The 17,685-nt window shown below is 43.8% G+C and overlaps 1 protein-coding gene across 3 annotated transcripts in view; it reads left to right on the top strand.

Moving 5' to 3' along the window:
* Positions 1-17,685, top strand: part of SNAPC4 (small nuclear RNA activating complex polypeptide 4) — a 109,215-nt gene that overhangs the window by 32,576 nt on the left and 58,954 nt on the right. For all 3 annotated transcript variants that reach the window (XM_040324149.1, XM_040324147.1, XM_040324148.1), the window contains exons 9-14: positions 20-92; positions 2,197-2,361; positions 5,953-6,100; positions 11,526-11,632; positions 12,793-12,884; positions 13,885-13,979. In XM_040324149.1, the coding sequence (XP_040180083.1) occupies positions 20-92; positions 2,197-2,361; positions 5,953-6,100; positions 11,526-11,632; positions 12,793-12,884; positions 13,885-13,979 (680 nt within the window). The remainder of the gene's footprint in view (positions 1-19; positions 93-2,196; positions 2,362-5,952; positions 6,101-11,525; positions 11,633-12,792; positions 12,885-13,884; positions 13,980-17,685) is intronic.

The raw sequence follows: 17,685 nt of genomic DNA, 5'->3' as shown, positions 1-17,685 counted from the left end.
AATTTATTTTTATTTTTAGCCAACTTAAGGAGGATGTGTTGCTGGGACAAAGAACCGATTCCCACGATTGGGACAAAATTTCCAACATCAATGTAAGTGGTCTTGCTGTTAAGTGTTATTCTTTAACTGAACATTTAAAGGGGTTTGTGTATTCCATCGCCAGGACGTGCCATTGTATTTTCCAGTCATGTAGAAAAATATTTCTTCAGCCTGCGGGCTGAATGTGGCCCACCATGTTATTTCATGGGGAGGGGTGTAAGTGGACAGCCTGTGAAAGAGCTAAAACCTGCATACTCTGCATGCAGCTCACCCCCCCCCCCCCCGAACTCTGCATGCAGCTCACCCCCCCCCCCCCTGAACTCTGCACGCAGCTCACCCCCCCCTGAACTCTGCACGCAGCTCACCCCCCCCTGAACTCTGCACGGAGCTCACCCCCCCCCTGAACTCTGCATGCAGCTCACCCCCCCCCCTGAACTCTGCACGCAGCTCACCCCCCCCCCCTGAACTCTGCACGCAGCCCCCCCCCCCCCCGAACTCTGCACGCAGCTCACCCCCCCCCCCCCTGAACTCTGCACGCAGCTCACCCCCCCCTGAACTCTGCACGCAGCTAACCCCCTCCCCCCCGAACTCTGCACACAGCTCACTCCCTCCCCCCGAACTCTGGACCCGCTTTGCAGCTGGTATAAATCGGAATGCTTACAAGGGCCTAGAAAAGTCCATCTTTGAAAGATAAAGGATAGAACTGTTTCATTGTTCAGTATTGGAGTCTGTCATCAATGGCATTTTGGGTCTCTTTTAGTTTGAGTTCTATCCGCAAGGAGTATGCATGTTTCTTCAAATTGGTATGAGCTTCTAACACATCTCTGGTTCCCTGCAACAATTCAAAAACATAAGCTTTTGATCAGGTGTGTGTTTGTGTCCCACTATAATCCTGATATTCAGATGTAAACGCCTCCTGAGTAAATAGTTTGGTATTCTTTAAATGGCTATAAAAATACGATTTAAGCTGTCTATAGATAGATCTGATCTAATCGAATTTCAGTTTAGTGACCAACCGAGATTCTATTCTTCTTTGGGCAGGCTTATTGTACCCAGGACGATCCATGGTATAAACCAGCATGTCAGATTTTTAGAACGCGATTATTGCCAGCAGCTATAGCTGCTGGGTGTAATGATTGTGCTCTCCCGGCAGGAATGGCTCCCTGCGATTCCCCGCCGAAATAACACAATAGTTTCACCGGAGGGATTCCCCCATCAACTCTGACTGTGTTGATGGGGGAATCGAGGAGTCGAGCAACCCGTGGTTGCAGGAATAAAAATAACAATCTATATCTTGCCAAATAATTATAGTGTCTGACTGTGGCAGGAACATTTGTGTAATCTGCTTTGGGAAGGAAGATTATTTGAACGGCTTAAGCCAGCAATAGACGGTTCAAATCTCTTGCTGAACCGGACAATATTCAAACCATTTATGGGCAGGCTGAATGTACTCAAGTAGATTGATCGACCAACTTGGGTACAACCAGCCTGTCTGATTTTACATTTAATAACTGCAAGTGACTGTTAAAGCCGCTGGCAATAATCGCCATCTCCTGATGGGCGGGGACGGCTTCCCCCGTCGGGAGAATACAGTGGCTTGGTGGTAAGGATTCCCCTGTCAATACTGTCTGTGCAAATTTTGCTTGATTCCCCCATCAACACAGTCTATGGCCGGTCTAAGAGTGCCAAGATGCTTGAGCAATGTTATCTCGGCTATACAAATGTATGTATGAAATGTAAAAAAAAAAAAATGCTGTATGCATGCAGGGAACTGGTTTGGAGCTTTTTTTATAAAGATCACATAAATGTTTTCCCATTTCCTTTTGTTCCTGGCAATCTTCTCTTGGGTGTTCTATAAAGTTTACCTAGAATTCAGTGTCCCAGTGCAACCTCTTCCTTTTTTTTTTTTTTGGTGTCCAAGATAATCGCATTGCATTTTCAGATACTGGGTGGTAATCATAGAGCTCCATCTCTGTCAGAAATGGCATACAGGGCTTTACCCAGGTTTAGGGTCTCTCAGTGCCCAGAAATGTCAAGACAAAAGGAATGGCTTTTTGGATGATGTCTGAGAATAGTTCATTCAGCTTAGCAATAGGTTTAATTTCCGTGCTTTTGTGTAACAATTTTTTTTTTTTTCACCCAATAATTCCTGTCCAGTTTGAAGGAGTTCACACCCCGGAGCGACTGTGCAATATTTGGCACAACTATGAGCACCCGCACATCAACAAAGAGGTCTGGACAGAAGCAGAGATCGAAAAATTGAAGGAGATAGCAATGGCTCATAACTTTGTTGACTGGCAAGTGATCGCACAGGAATTGGGGGTCAGTGCTCAGCAGTTACAGACAAAAATATAATGCCACTCAGATTGCTACTAGAATATGTTTGTTTTCTTTCCACAGATAAGCTTAACAAACTAGACTGAATTTTTTTAGCTAAATAGCTTCCTTTACCTTACTGCAGTCCTGGTTTCATGTCCTCTTTGCTTGTTTTTGCTCTGATGTTGCTGTAAAACTGCTCTGTTCTGGACACTTCCTGGTTGTCTGGCTCCGTATGAAAAAAGTCATGGGAGAGTTTAGTTTTCCTAGCCATGACTCTCTATGGCACTGTCCAGCACAGAGGCATAAAATAACATGCAAAGACTAAACTACTTTCAGTTTCATTTTTGCATCTAAGAGGCACATTATATGATTGATTTTTATCTATTTTTAATCGTTTTTAAAAGGAATCAGTTAAAGTGGAGGTTCACCCTATAAAAAATTTCTTCCACTACATCCAGCGCCGTGCTGCACATAAAATGACACTGACCTTTATTTTTTTTTTGGCGTAGATATCGTTTAGCCGTGGAATTCACCGCGGCTTCCGGGTAGGGAATCCCGCGGGAGTGGGCGTTCCTATTGACATGCCAATCGACGGTGCACACAGCGCGTCACGACTTCCTGAAGGAAGCTCGGGTCGGCTCGGCTCTATTCGGCACTGGCGCCGAATAGAGCCGAGCCGACCCGAGCTTCTTTTGGGAAGTTGTGACGCGCTGTGTGCGCCGTCGTTTAGCATGCCAATTGATTGGCATGTCAATAGGAACGCCCACTCCCGCGGGATTCCCTACCCGGAAGCCGCAGTGAATTCCACGGCTAAACGATATCTACGCCAAAAAATAAATAAAGGTCAGTGTCATTTTATGTGCAGCACGGCGCTGGATGTAGTGTTAGAAATGTTTTATAGGGTGAACCTTCACTTTAACTATTATGTCTCTATACCCTGTAAACAGTCATTTCAGCAAAAAAAATGTTTTCCTTTAGTGATCCTTTAAGCCTTTTAAAACTGAAAGTTCTGCCTAAAAGCTGACTTTACAAGATGGATACTATTAGCCTTATTAGTTGTCTAAGCCTCTTCCATGCACCCCTCTGAAACTGGTTTCCTTTTGTTACTGGTGTCTGAAATCTGGGCTAAGTCTTGATTACTACAATTCTCTTATTCAGTGACAATGTTATAGTGGCCAGTAAGGTCCTTCTCATTAAATGGGATAATATCAGTTGTCATTGCCTGGGCTTAGTCAGAGATGTAAGGCCCTTTTTTGTTTTCTAGTTTCTATCCCCTCTTTCTCCATATGTTGTTCATTCTGCAGTTCTTAGGAAAAGGAGAAAAAGTCGAGGGGTCCTGTTGCTTTTGGACACTTACACATACATTGGCACACATTATTTTCTGTGGTGTTCACCAACTGCAGTTTATGCCTCGCAATATACGGTTGTGCAATGTTCTTTGTATTATCAATGACTGCATGGAGTGTCTGTAAATTACATGATAACTATATATTGGTTGTAAATATAGGTCTCTCCCTTTGTTGGCCCTCAATAAAAATGTATATTTGGGGGGGGGGGGACTTCTCTGTACAGCAGTCCCCCAGCCCCCCTAATACTTACCTGAGCCCCATCGCCATTCAGCCATGTGCAGGATAGCCCTTGGCTCTTCGGGGACTCTCCCTCCTCATTGGCTGAGACAATGGCTCCCGCTGCTGTCAATTACAGCCAGTAAGCCAATGAGGGGAGAGAGGGGGTGGGGCACGCAGAGCAGTGGCTTGGGAGCGAGCCTCCTTGGGACCCTCTACAGTAAGCCGCTTGTTTTGGGGGCACTCATCAGGAGGGAGGGGCCAGGAGCACCGGCAGGGGAACCCAAGAAGAGGAAGATTAAAACCCTGCACAGGGCATATACAGTAAGTATGACATGTTTGTTATTTTAAAGTTTTTAAAAAAAGAATTGCCTTTTAAAATCCCTTTTTTTAAATGACACTAAAATTATGATTCTGGTACAAAGCTTTGCAAAGTTATTTACAAATGAAATTATGGGGTTTATTTACTAAAGGCAAATCCACTTTGCACTACAAGTGCACTTGGAAATGCAGTCGCTGTAGATCTGAGGGGGACATGCAAGGAAAATAAACAGCATTTTTGCTTGCACACGATTTGGATGATGGAAATCAGCAGAGTTTCCTCTCATTTCGATCTTCCCTTTAGATTTACAGTGACTGCACTTCCTAGTGCACTTGTAGTGCAAAGTGGATTTGCCTTTAGTAAATAAACCCCTATGTGTTTAATACTAGGGAAGAGAAGGAGTTTTTTTGGGTTGACAAGGCAAATTTTATTTATTTTATTCCTTACTTCACAGGTTCCTTTTTTAAAGGAGTTGTAAAGGAAAATGTTTTTTCACCTTGATGCAATCTTATGCATTAAGGTGCAAAAACATCTGACCCCTCGAAAGTCCCGTGCGCGGTCCCGGGATCCTCTTCGCCGCTCAGCCTGGCTGCTGATTGGCTAGAGCGGATGGATTGAGAGCAGCGCAGCCATTGGCTGGCGCTGCTGTCAATCACATCCAGTGAAGCGCCGAGTGATACAGTGAGCGGCTATGGCCGCATGACAAGTCGTATCCCATGATTTCCAATGAGTGCCATTCATATATGTGCGACTTCAAGTCGCAACAACTTCAAAGTAGTCCCTGTACTACTTTGGTCCAACATTGATGCAATTTGAGGACCATAGACCTCAAGTTTACACAGGCATTTTCTAAAATAGCGGCCGCGAAATCTCTGTAAAATCGTGCAAATTTCCAGTCGCAGTAGTGTGAAAGGGGTCTTGGTTAAAAATGTATTTTGATAGCAGCAGCTGCTAGGGATCCTCCATGTACACAGCAACTTAAAGAGGTTATAACGTTTCAAGATTTTAGAATGTATTAAGGTGAAAAAACACCTGTGCTGCAGCAGCCCTCCAGAGCCCTCCTTTTACTTACCTTAACCCGTTCGTTCCAGCGCTGAGGCAGAGCCCAGCCGCTGTCGCAGGTCCTCATTGGATAGATTGATAGCAGCGGGAGCCATTGGCTCCCACTGCTGTCAATCAAATCCAGTGATACAGGAGTCGGGGGCAGGGCAGAGTCCTGCGGTCTGTGTCAATGGGCACAGCAGCAGGACTCGGGAGCACACCTGTATGAGTGCCCACATGGAATGCCGCTCTGCCCATGGGAGCACTCAATAAGGAGTGCCGCCCAGACACCCCAGAAGAGAAGGATCGGGGCCATTCTATGCAAAACCTTTGCACAGAGCAGGAAAGTATAACATGTTTGTTATTTAAAAATAAATAAATAAATGAACCTTTACAATCACTTTAATCAGAGCCAAAATCTGCTGAGGCGTTGGAAGGGGGTCGCGGCAGCATGGCAGAAGGACATTTTCGTAGACACGTGTCAAGTGTCCTAAACGAGTTTAAAATTGCTGAAATATGTGGAATGTTGAATCACTTGGAGCCTTCTTATATCTTCCAGGGACTCCACTGATGAGAGCTCAGCAGATATAAGATAATCTCAGCCCTGTAGTCCCTGAAAGAAATAAGACTGTACAGACCAGTAAATCTTTGTCTTCCTTCCTACAGACCCAACGGACAGCGTTCCAGTGTCTCCAGACATTCCAGCGCAATAACAAAGCCTTTAAACGGAGTGAGTTCACCAAGGAGGAAGATGAGATGTTGAAACATTTTGTCCAGCGAATGAGGGTTGGGGAACACATCCCTTATAAAAAAAGTGAGTGTTAAATGTTCATCAAAAAAAACATCAAATATTCAGCGCAGATAAAAAAAATACATTTAAATACACATAGAATTGCTAGCTGACACTCGAGGATAATCCTCAACGGATAATAAAACAATATAGTGCAGTGCAATAAATTAATAGTCTATTAAAAATTATCCAGTGGTGATAAACTCCTGTGTGGCCATCTTCCTGGTTAGAGACCAGTAATTGCACAATGCTCGTTTGTCTGCACTCGGCTGTACTATGTTTGTAAGTAGGATTCTTCTTATTATATTGAAAATAAACCTGTAAAACGGAGAGCATTAGATTATTTTTCTTTTCCCTCATGTCTGGAGAGATCATCGGCTGGATCGTATGTGATCGGTACCCCAGGTGTGGGTCAAAAGCTATGTGACCTTTTACAGGTCAAGTCTGTGAGGTGAGAGGCTTGAATATCTGTGGTGGATGGGCTGTAATCACGGCTTTAACTTCTTGTCTGTCATCCATCATTGCACATAAGGAGGCTCTCTTTGATTGCTCTCACACACAAGTTTTCATCACTGGATAATTTTATATGGACTATTTATTGCGCTGCACTATATTTTGTTTTATCAACTACAGACAGCGATGTGTGTGTGGTGTGTTTTTTTTATTTTTTTATCTCAAAACAACTTTTATTAACCACTTCCATACCACAGTACCTCAAATGACGTCCTGGACTTCAGTGGGGAATATCTCAATGATGCCTGCAGCTACAGGCATCATTCAGATATCACTGTTTTCAGGCGGCGATTCTGCGCACTATAAGAATGATCATATTGGCGATTCCGCCGCTTGATCGTTCTTATAGGCAGCAGGAGGGGACACCCCCCCCCCACCACCACCACCATCCAGTGCTTCTCCGGGCTCTCTCGTGCCATCTGAGGCCCAGGGAACGAATCGGCCGCCGCCGGATGAAGAGCATAGATTTCCGGAGACCAAATGGTCACCGGTCATCTCTATGACCGTCGAAGGCCCGGGCGCGACGCTATGACGTCACGTCCAGCTACCCTGTAGTAAACAAAGCCTCAATCGCGGCTGAAACCATGAGATCGTGATTTATTTATTTTTTTCTTTACCATCTCATGCTTCCCAGCCTGGAGGAGAGATGTGGGGTCTTATTGACCCCGAATCTATCCATAAAGAGGACCTGTCGCACACTATTCCTATTTCAAGGGATGTTTATATTCCTTGTAATAGGAATAAAAGTGATAAAATATATATATATATATATATATATATATATATATATATATATATATATATATATATATATATATATATATATATATATATATATATATATATATATATATATATATATAATTTTTTTGTGCTTCCGGGGCTACCCCTTATGTTTGTAAATCAAACTTTTCATGGTATACTTTGATTTACTGCGTGTACCCATTGACACACCAGAGGTGGGGCAGGTTGCATCCATTTAAGGCCAATTATTTACGGGCTAAAAATGGTGTTTCATGTATCTAGGATAGAGTTCTTCTAGAGGTCTAATTATTTTTATTATACAGAATTTCTATAGCGCCAACAATTTTACAATATGAGGGCAGACAGTACAATTACAATACAATTCAATACAGGAGAAATTAGAGGGCCCTACTCGTTAGAGCTTACAATCTAAAAGGGAGGGTCAAGTGATACAAAAGGTAATAACTGTGAAGGATGGGTAATGGAGAAATGAAAAGTATAGTTAGGTGAAGGCAGGATAGGCCTCTCTAAAGAGAAGTTTTCAGGGATCGCCTAAAAGTGCATAGTGTTGGAGATTGTCTGTCTGTCAGATTGGGGTAGGGAATGGGAATGGTAGAGGCTCAGGAGAATTCCTAGAGGCGAGCATAGGAGGAGGTAACAAGGGTACTAGAGAGCTGGAGGTCTTGGGATTAGTGATGTAGCTGGGGGCCAAATTGTGGATGGCTTTGTAAGTTGTTGTTAGTATTTTTAATTTAATTCATTGCGTGAGTGGCAGCCAACGGAGGAACTGGCCTATTTAAATGTAAGCCAATGGGGAGGAAGTTTTTGGATGTGTGAGGAGAAGTTTTCCAAGAAATGGAGCCTGCCTTCGAGCCTTGATCTGTGTCTCCCACCGTTCATATTGAGCATTGCTCTGGGACGTCCTATTATGTAATGGATGGCTCTGTGTCCCGTGGTGTACGATAAAAAAAAAAAAGGGATTTTTATAACAGCTTACCTGTAAAAATCCTTTTCTTGGAGTACTCCACGGGACACAGATTTCCCCCCCTTCTTATGGGAACCTTATTGCTTGCTACAAAACTGAGGTACTTCCCTGATGGGATGGGTTATATGGAGGGGAACTGTCTTTAATTGGTTGTGCCAGTGTCCAATCACCGTTGGTGACCCTTAACCCATTATGTAATGAATGGCTCTGTGTCCCGTGGTGTACTCCAAAAAAAGGATTTTATAGGTAAGCTGTCATTAAAAAAAAAAAAAAAAAAATGTTTAAAGTGATTGGCTGGGCAGTGATTGAGTTAGTTGGTGGAGGCAGTGGGGGGCAAAGTAATGAGTTGGGCTTGTTTGACACTTATGCAGGGGTTTTCCCCGCATTTAATTTGCATAGCAGGAGATTGTGACCAGCTCTCTATGGAGCGGGTTCACACATCTCTGCAGTGGCTCTGGTGCAAATTGCAAAGGAGCCCTGTGCATCTTGGTCCGTTTCATGTCCGAGTTCAGCCCAAAATTCGGGCTGAAATCAGACCTGAAACAGTGAATGGAGACGCACCGGACTTATGCTGGGCACCTCTGCATGTTCCAGTGTGAACCCTTCCAGTGTGAACCCAGCCTTAAATGTACAGAAGAGTTGATGGTGACTGGTTGGTTGAGGAGTTAATGAGAGTGATAAAATAGGTCTGCTTGGCAGTATTTAGGCAAACATTGTATTTTGGACGGCAGATTTGTATTGGTTGAAGTCTTTGTGAGACGTATTCCGGCACCACAGATGCTCAATAGCGCGGCTATGTTTTTTGAGACACTTGGTGGCATCTGTTTGCTAGGATTGTAGGTGTCGGGGGCTTATTCTGTGTGTAATGAGGGGGGGGGGTGAGCTTGTCCAGGGCAGAGGACAGGCATCTACTGTAGACACAAGTGGCTAGATTGGGGCAGGACAGGGGTGTTATAGAGGTGGTCAGTAGCAGAATACAGAAGGGAAGGGTTGAAATGACGAAAGTTTCTACGGGTAATTGTTGGTTGGCAAGGGAGGTGGTGGAAGACGGGGAGAGGGTGAAACTTAATAAGGTGGCGATCAGAGAGAGGAAAAGGATTGTTGGAGAGCTTGCACAGAGTGCAAAGGTAGGAAAATGCAAGGTTGAAGGTGTTGCCACCAGAGTTCGTAGAAGCATGTACTCATTGAGGTGATTAGACTAAGAAGTTTAGAAGTAGCAGGAGTGTTAGTATTAACAGGAATGTTGAAAACACTGAGAATGATTGTGGGAATTTCTGAAGAGAGAAAGTAGGGCAGCCAGGCAGAGAAGTTATCAAGGAAAGTTGATATTAGTCCAGGGGTCGGTAGACCACAGCAATTCTTAATGAAATGGGAGAAAATGGACCTATACAGTGAGCCTATATGGAAGGTGATGTGTGGGGATAGGAGTATTTCCACTCCACCTCCCTTACGTCCACTAGGTCTAGGGAAGCGAGTCCAGAGAAGGCCACAATGGGAGAGGGAAGCAGGAGAAGCTGTGTCGGATTCATGAAGCCACGTTTCGGTAACGGCAAGTAGATTAAAGGAGTAAGTGACAGAGGTCATGAACAGAGGTGAGTTTGTTGCAGACAGAGCGGGCAGGAGAAGGGGAGGCTTGTTTTGTGAATGAGAGGAATGGAATCTAAATTGTGTGGATTGCTGCTGCTGCCAGAGGGTCTTGGGTGATGGGTGTGTTGGGTACAATTAAATGATGGAGTCCCAGGGTTTAGGGATATGTCTCCGGAGGTTAGGAGTCGCAGAAGGGTGAGGGAGGGAATATGAGAATGTGATTTATATGAGAGGACATGTCTCAGCATCCTGGGGGTTTTATTAGCATGTGGGATTAGAATTTGGAGGAGGTGATGAATGCAGTAATAAGGAGAGGGCAGAAGTTAGGGTAAAATTATACTAGGGTGATACCGATACTAGTATCAGTGCCGATACCAAGCCTTTGCACAAGTACTTGTACTTAAGCAAATGCTCTGATGCTTAATCCCGATACCTGAGAAAGAAGAGGCATCACTCCCGGAAGTCAGTGGGTGGAGAGGGTGTGAACATACTCGTAGCAGTGGCAGGTAAGCTGGCCGGGGCAGGGCCAGCTTATGTTCCCAATGCCCGGTGTTCTGTCAGAATCGACGACCCGTCACATTCGGTAACGGAAGTGACGTTCCGTCAGAACACTGCAACGGCCATCTTGGTAAACCCTGCACTCGGCCCCTGCAGTCAGAAGAAGGCAGAACACATTGTGTTACAGCCAGCTCATAGTTCACTAACGCCATGGCATGGGTGTAACAAGATGTATGCTGCTACCTTCTGACTGCAGGCTTACTACGACTAGGGTGTGCCAAGATGGGCGTTGCCGAGTTCTGATGGAATGTCGCTCCATCTCCGAATATGATGGGTCGCGGATTCTGACTGAACAGGCACTACAGAATTGAATCCTTTTAAATATTAGTTGTCTCCATTATGCCAGCCAATTGCCCATCAGTCAGTGCCGCCTATCGAGGCTCACCAGTGCTGCTTATCAGTGCCACCTATCACTTCAGTGCTGCATATTGGTGCCTCCTCAACAGTGTCCAACAGTACCACCTAATCCTATTAGTACCTCCTCATCAGTGCCCGCCCATCAGTGCAGACTCATGAGTGCTCATCAGCGCACATTTAGTGAGGGAGAAATATTTACTTATTTACTTATTTACAAAAAAAAGGACAGAAACACAAACGTTGACATTACATTAAAAAAAAGGGGATCTGTAATCGGTATCGGTGAGTACTTGGAAAAAATGTGTCGGTACTTGTACTTGGTCCTAAAAAAGTGATATTGGTGAATCCTTAATATATACAGATTGTGGGGTGGAGAAGAGGGGTCAAGAAACCAGTTCAGTTCAAATAGAGAGGATACAACAGTGAACAGGAGAAGTAAACAGATTTTGTGGGATCAATTGGACAAGGGTGGAAAGTACAGAGGAGAGTAAGTCCGCCACTTGCCTCCAGTATCAGGTGATTATTTGGCAGGTCCAAATTACATGTACAAAATCAAACCGTGGTTAGGTACATCTGATACAGTTGGAGGTGGCAAGTCGATGAATAGCGTGTAGTCTAGATTTTTTTCTTTTTTTTTTTTTTTTTTTTTACTTTTATGAAATCCAGTAAGTTTTTTTTTTTTTTTTTTTTTTTTTTTTTTTTTAGTCTCTTATTTTATGGAGGGTCGAGACGGTTTGCAGCTCCTGTATCGATGGACAAAGTGCCTGGATCCCAGTTTGAGGAAAGGCCCATGGACCAAAGAGGAAGATGAAGTGAGTAGCTCCATCATATCAGCCATATTACTCTTGCATCTAAAGTAGAATGTGAAAGTAAAATGACATTGGTGGGATGCCATTAATACCACCTCAGAAGTGTAGTGCAGACCTCTGTCAGAGCTAGCGAGTCAATAACTTGTGCAACGAATAAGGACTTTGGGAAAACCCTATCTTTTATTGTGATTTCAAGGAAGAGCAATAACGTTTTCTTTACAGTTTTATCATGTTATATCTGGTTTAAGCCCGATTGTACCAAAACATCAGTACAAAGAATATAATTTAAAGCGGGAGTTCACCCATAAATTTTTTTTTACCCTTAGATTGATGCTCATTTTGTCTAGGGGAATCGGCTAGCTGTTTTAAAATCGAAGCTGTACTTACCGTTGTAGAGAGCGATCTTCTCCGCCGCTTCCGGGTATGGTCTTCGGGATCAGGCGTTCCTATTTTGATTGACAGTCTTCCGACAGGCTTCCAACGGTCGCATCCGAACGTCGGTGCGGCTCAGGCGTTCCTATTTTGATTGACAGTCTTCCGACAGGCTTCCAACGGTCGCATCCGAACGTCGTTGCGGCTCTATACTGCGCCTGCGCACCGACGTTCAGCTACTTTCGGGAAATCGTGACGCGATAGATGCGACCGTCGGAAGACTGTCAATCAAAATAGGAACACCCAGTCCCGCAGCCCATACCCGGAACCGGCGGAGAAGATCGCTTTCTACAACGGTAAGTACAGCTTCGATTTTAAAACAACTAGCCGATTCCCCTAGACAAAATGAGCAGGAATCTAAGGTTAAAAAATGTTATTTCCGGGTGAACCTCCACTTTAATCAGATTCAAACCTGCCTTGGAAGTTTGAATGTGAGTAGTGATTCAGAAAGTGAAGAGAGGGCATTACACAGCACAAACAATAATTGTGTGAGATGCTCTCTGAATTTTAGTTTTTAGTGGATCACAGATTACTCAGATTATGGCAAACCAAGCCAAGTTTCTAATCCTAACACAGTTGCAGTGTGTACTGTTTAGCATTATGCTTTCACTGATTTGTTGCATTTGTGCTTGGAATTGCAGAAGCAGTTGTTTTCCTTTAATAAAAGAGCATGAATTCTGAGAATGTTAAGGTCTCCATAGCACGTTTTTCATTTTCTTGCCCCAATTTAGATGTTGTTAAAAGCAGTAGCTAAATATGGTGAGAGATGGTACAAAATTCGATTTGATGTTCCGGGAAGGAGCGATGTCCAGTGCCGGGAGAGGTAAGACTCAATCGTTTACATTATTAATGGCATGTAATGTTTGTAACCTTTTTTAAGATTTCCTCTTTACATGGATAGGAGCCAGTGTGTATGGGACACCTTTTACTGTTTGTTACTGACCTAGAACAAACGCCTACTTGAAGCGTAACTAGAACCTTCATGACCCCGATGCAAGAAACCATGAATGACCACTCTGACCCCCAGCTGGGCCCTTTCTTCCGAACCTGGTGGCAGATTGCCCGGGCCCAATGCAAACTTTGCGACCCTGGTAGTGCTGCCACTGGCATCAGCATTTTTTTTTTTTTTTTTTTTAATTTATTATCTTTTAAAAAAAAAAAAAAATTGGGAGCACCATTGGAGGGCCTGGCAAAATATCAGGGGTTCAAACAGAACTCTGGTGTTTTATCTTTGAGGCAGAGAAAGGCGATTGCAGACACTTAATTTCCATGAATGCAGTCTCAGCTGCACAGAATGAATGGACACGTATAATAGTGAAATTACATATTTACTGGCCCCTTCACCACTTTCCATCCTGACACATTCCCGGGAGGAGGATCAGTTCTTTTATATGCCACACCTCCTATCCAGGTGTACAGGGGAGCCGCCCAAGTCCCCTGAAGCATGGGATTGGGTTGCAATTGTGACCCCCTGTAGGTACGCCCCTTGTTCTGATATCACCACCTGCATGTTTTTTCTACCTCAGTGAATCAGAAAATATTAAAAACAGGAAAGTAGCATTTTTAGGAGAAGCCTAGCAATTGCCACATTTTCTCAGTACAGGTTCAGCACTAAATTATATATACAGTATGTTGTGGGTGGTGTATAGAGAAATGGAAGCTGCTTCAAAAAGCAGCAGTTGCACTCTTCAAGCAAAAGCAGTCATGTGGAACACGAATAGAAGCAGGAGAAAATAGGCTGCTTTATATGATGGAAGCAAGCCTTAAAGCTTTCCTGGCATTTCCATAGCAATTATTGATTTATTTATTTTTTAATCCTGTAGGTACGTCAAAGGGCTTCGTAAGGATATTAAGAAGGGTAGATGGGACACGGAGGAGAAGGATAAACTTGTTGAACTTACAGCCAAGTATGGTGTTGGTGAGTTTCTGTCCCTTATCATCCAGCCTGTTCATACTTGTGCAGTTTCCCGCAGAATAATGCTTGCGCTGCAGGACATGGAAATATAAAACAAGTCCAACTTCTGCCAAAACCATTTTCTTCCTTTTCAACTGGATAAGAGTTAGAAAATCTGGCAACTTTTGTTGTAGTCTGTGCCCCCACTTAGAATATCACTCTTTTCCTGTCCTGGTGACACAACGACAAGAAATGAAAGGCTGCCTCTGTCATTAGGATAGAAAAATACAGAGAACAGTGAAAGCAATTAAAACCTGACAGACTTTCCAACCACTCTCCACTCTACTAAATGAGTATTGCTGTATCTATTGCCATCAGGGAATGAACCCGTCACTGTGACACTGACCTGTTACCAAGTAGTGAAGATGGATATCTCTGCTAGGGACCCAGACCACAATCCAAAAACTCACTCTTTCCTGGTCTGTTCAAAACGAAGAAAAAAAAGATTTGTTTACAGTTGTGCTTTGAGGTCAAAAAGATGGTTCACATCACTGCAGTCCTCTGCAACTATATACTTTTAAGCTGACAGGAATGAAAGGAAAAATGCAAATAAAATGTAATTTTAAGGCTTGTTAATACTCCAAAAATACAGTTGACTTGATACAAAATGAACTAAAATTGCAGACAGTTGGGGCAACTCCCATCATAAGTTACGAGAAAAATATGGGAACAACTGCGCTAAGAGAGATGCAGGGATCGGATTAATAAGCAGCAATTAAGGTGTAAATATACAAAACATGTGAAAAAAAGAAAAAATAATTGCGCTAAACCAAAATTATTTGATTCATGTGAAAACCAAACATGTGTGGGCATCAGCCCAAATCTTGTATCATATATGACTGTGACAACACTTCAATAATATAAAACAAGTGTGCTAATGGCCCAGAACTGGGAGGCTCAGACCACCCCAACTCTGAGTGAATGAGGTGTTATTGAACCCTAAGTATCACAACACTATAAGGTTCTCATAAACCATAACAGTTATAAACAGAACAGGTGTAGATGTAAAGTGCTTCAAACATAAAGCCCATAAAGTCCAGAACTGAGAAAATATAAAGTCCGTGAAGAATTCAAATGGAAAAAGACACCCGTGTAAATTCCAAGGAGCTGATCCTGAGCATCATATGTGAATCCACCACCAATTGCAAGGCTACTTACCAGAAATCAGGGTCCTGCCGGACCACAATCAGCATATCGCTCCACTATGGGGGCTAGATCATGTTGTAACACCACCAATTGAAGCTGGAGATTAATGTATCCGTGACAGAGTAAAGGATCATACAGGGCTCAGCAGCGGGTATATAAAAGAAAACCAAGCTCCACATAGCATAAAACCAAGGCGATTTATTTTAAAAACTAAATGAAGCAGGTAAAAAACTCACATTTGAGTAGACATAAAAATGCATTGGCCTGTAACGCCGGCCGGACGTTTACAGGAAATAAGCCACTCGTGTTGAGAGTACAGCGATGAGGGGGATGACGTCAGCACGTCGCTCGCTCCGCCCGACGCGTTTCGTGATAGGTCTTGGGACGAAGTGACCTATCACGAAACGCGTCGGACGGAGCAAGCGACGTGCTGACGTCATCCCCCTAATCGCTGTACTCTCAATACGAGTGGCTTATTTCCTGGAAACGACCGGCCGGCGTTACAGGCCAATGCATTTTTATGTCTACTCAAATGTGAGTTTTTTACCTGCTTCATTTAGTTTTTAAAATAAATCGCCTTGGTTTTATGCTATGTGGAGCTTTGTTTTCTTTTATATACCCGCTGCTGAGCCCTGTATGATCCTTTACTCTGTCACGGATACATCAATCTCCAGCTTCAATTGGTGGTGTTACAACATGATCTAGCCCCCATAGTGGAGCGATATGCTGATTGTGGTACGGCAGGGCCCTGATTTCTGGTAAGCAGCCTTGCAATTGGTGGTGGATTCACATATGGTGCTCAGGATCAGCTCCTTGGAATTTACACGGGTGTCTTTTTCCATTTGAATTCTTCACGGACTTTATATTTTCTCAGTTCTGGACTTTATGGGCTTTATGTTTGAAGCACTTTACATCTACACCTGTTCTGTTTATAACTGGTATGGTTTATGAGAACCTTATGGTGTTGTGATACTTAGGGTTCAATAACACCTCATTCACTCAGAGTTGGGGTGGTCTGAGCCTCCCAGTTCTGGGTCATTAGCACACTTGTTTTATATTATTGAAGTGTTGTCACAGTCATATATGATACACGATTTGGGCTGATGCCCACACATGTTTGGTTTTCACATGAATCAAATAATTTTGGTTTAGCGCAATTATTTTTTCTTTCTTTCTTTTTTTCCCATCATAAGTTATCTCGGCGAATCCTAAAAACTCCCACGGATTTGGGTGGAACTGTTTTACCCGATCTCCACGCTTATTACCAGGATGCTCAACTGTCCCACCACTTCCACTTTAACAAGGAAGACAAACTTGGGTACCTCATATTGGCATGCTCTGCAGCCCCTACCCAAGTTGCACACCCCTTTCAGATCCTGTTTATTGACTCGCACAATTTAACCAAAATAGGGGGATGTAGGGGACTGGTCTACTACCACCACTGCAGGATCTGGGCGCTGGCACTGCGCCAGCTGAAGGCTTCCCCCATTCAGGCTCACACGCCACTTTGGGATCATTTTAACCTTCCAGAGCTGCTCACCCTGCCAGACAATGATCTCTGGATTAACCAAGGGGTTATATATCTTCCATCAGGTAATGAACAATGCAGGAGTTTAATCGTTTCAGGATCTTAAACTAACCTTTGACCTGCGCAATTCCATGTTTCGCTTTCTACTGCTCCCCCACGCACTGCAGTCCCAATTTGGAAATTCTATATACTTAGTGGATGTTCTCCTTGGAGTAGACTCGGAAAAAAATTACCTCCTACTGTTACTCCAGCCTCATACTACCTGTAGCGTCAGACTTGACTTGTGGGTTAAAGAGTTGTTAATGGCTTTATTAATGTTTGAGTATTTTTAATTTTATTTGCTGTGATTGGGAGCCAGTGTAGGGAATGGAGGAGAGGGTTGGCAGACACTGATCAGTTCTTAAGGTGGATAAGTCTGGCGGCAGCATTCATGATAGACTGAAGAGGTAATAGCCTATGGAGAGGCAGGCCAATGAGAAGGGAGTTGCAATAGTCCAGACGAAAGATAACAAGGGAGTGAATGAGGAGCTTGGTGGTTTCATTTGTTAAGAGGCCAATTTTAGAGGTGTTACGAAGGTGAATTCTACAAACTTTTGACAAGGATTGGACTTAAGGCTGAAATGACAAGTCAGAGTCTAGGATTACACCTAGTACCCTGGCCTGAGGGGAGGGACTGATGGTTGAATTGTTAAGGCTGCATTCACACCTCCGCGACAAGTAACGCCGCGTACGTGGCGTATTTTGCCGCGAATAGTGTAACTTTTTTTTTTTTTTACAAATCCTTCCCATTGCTTTGTATGGCCGAACGCCAATGCCGCCTGAAAAAAAGGGTCCGGGACTTTTTTTCAGGCGTACGGCGTCTATGAGATGTGAACCATCTCATAGACAGCAATGGGAATTCTCCCCTCCAGCGGCACGAGCTTCGGGCGTTTTGTCGCGGAGGTGTGAATGGGGTGTTAGAGTCATGAAGGGGGGCACGGGCGGGGGGGTTTATTA

Source organism: Rana temporaria, chromosome 9 (genome assembly GCF_905171775.1).
Source record: "Rana temporaria chromosome 9, aRanTem1.1, whole genome shotgun sequence".
In the NCBI taxonomy this organism is placed as follows: Eukaryota; Metazoa; Chordata; class Amphibia; order Anura; family Ranidae; genus Rana; species Rana temporaria.
This window is presented reverse-complemented; position numbering and strand designations above follow the sequence as displayed.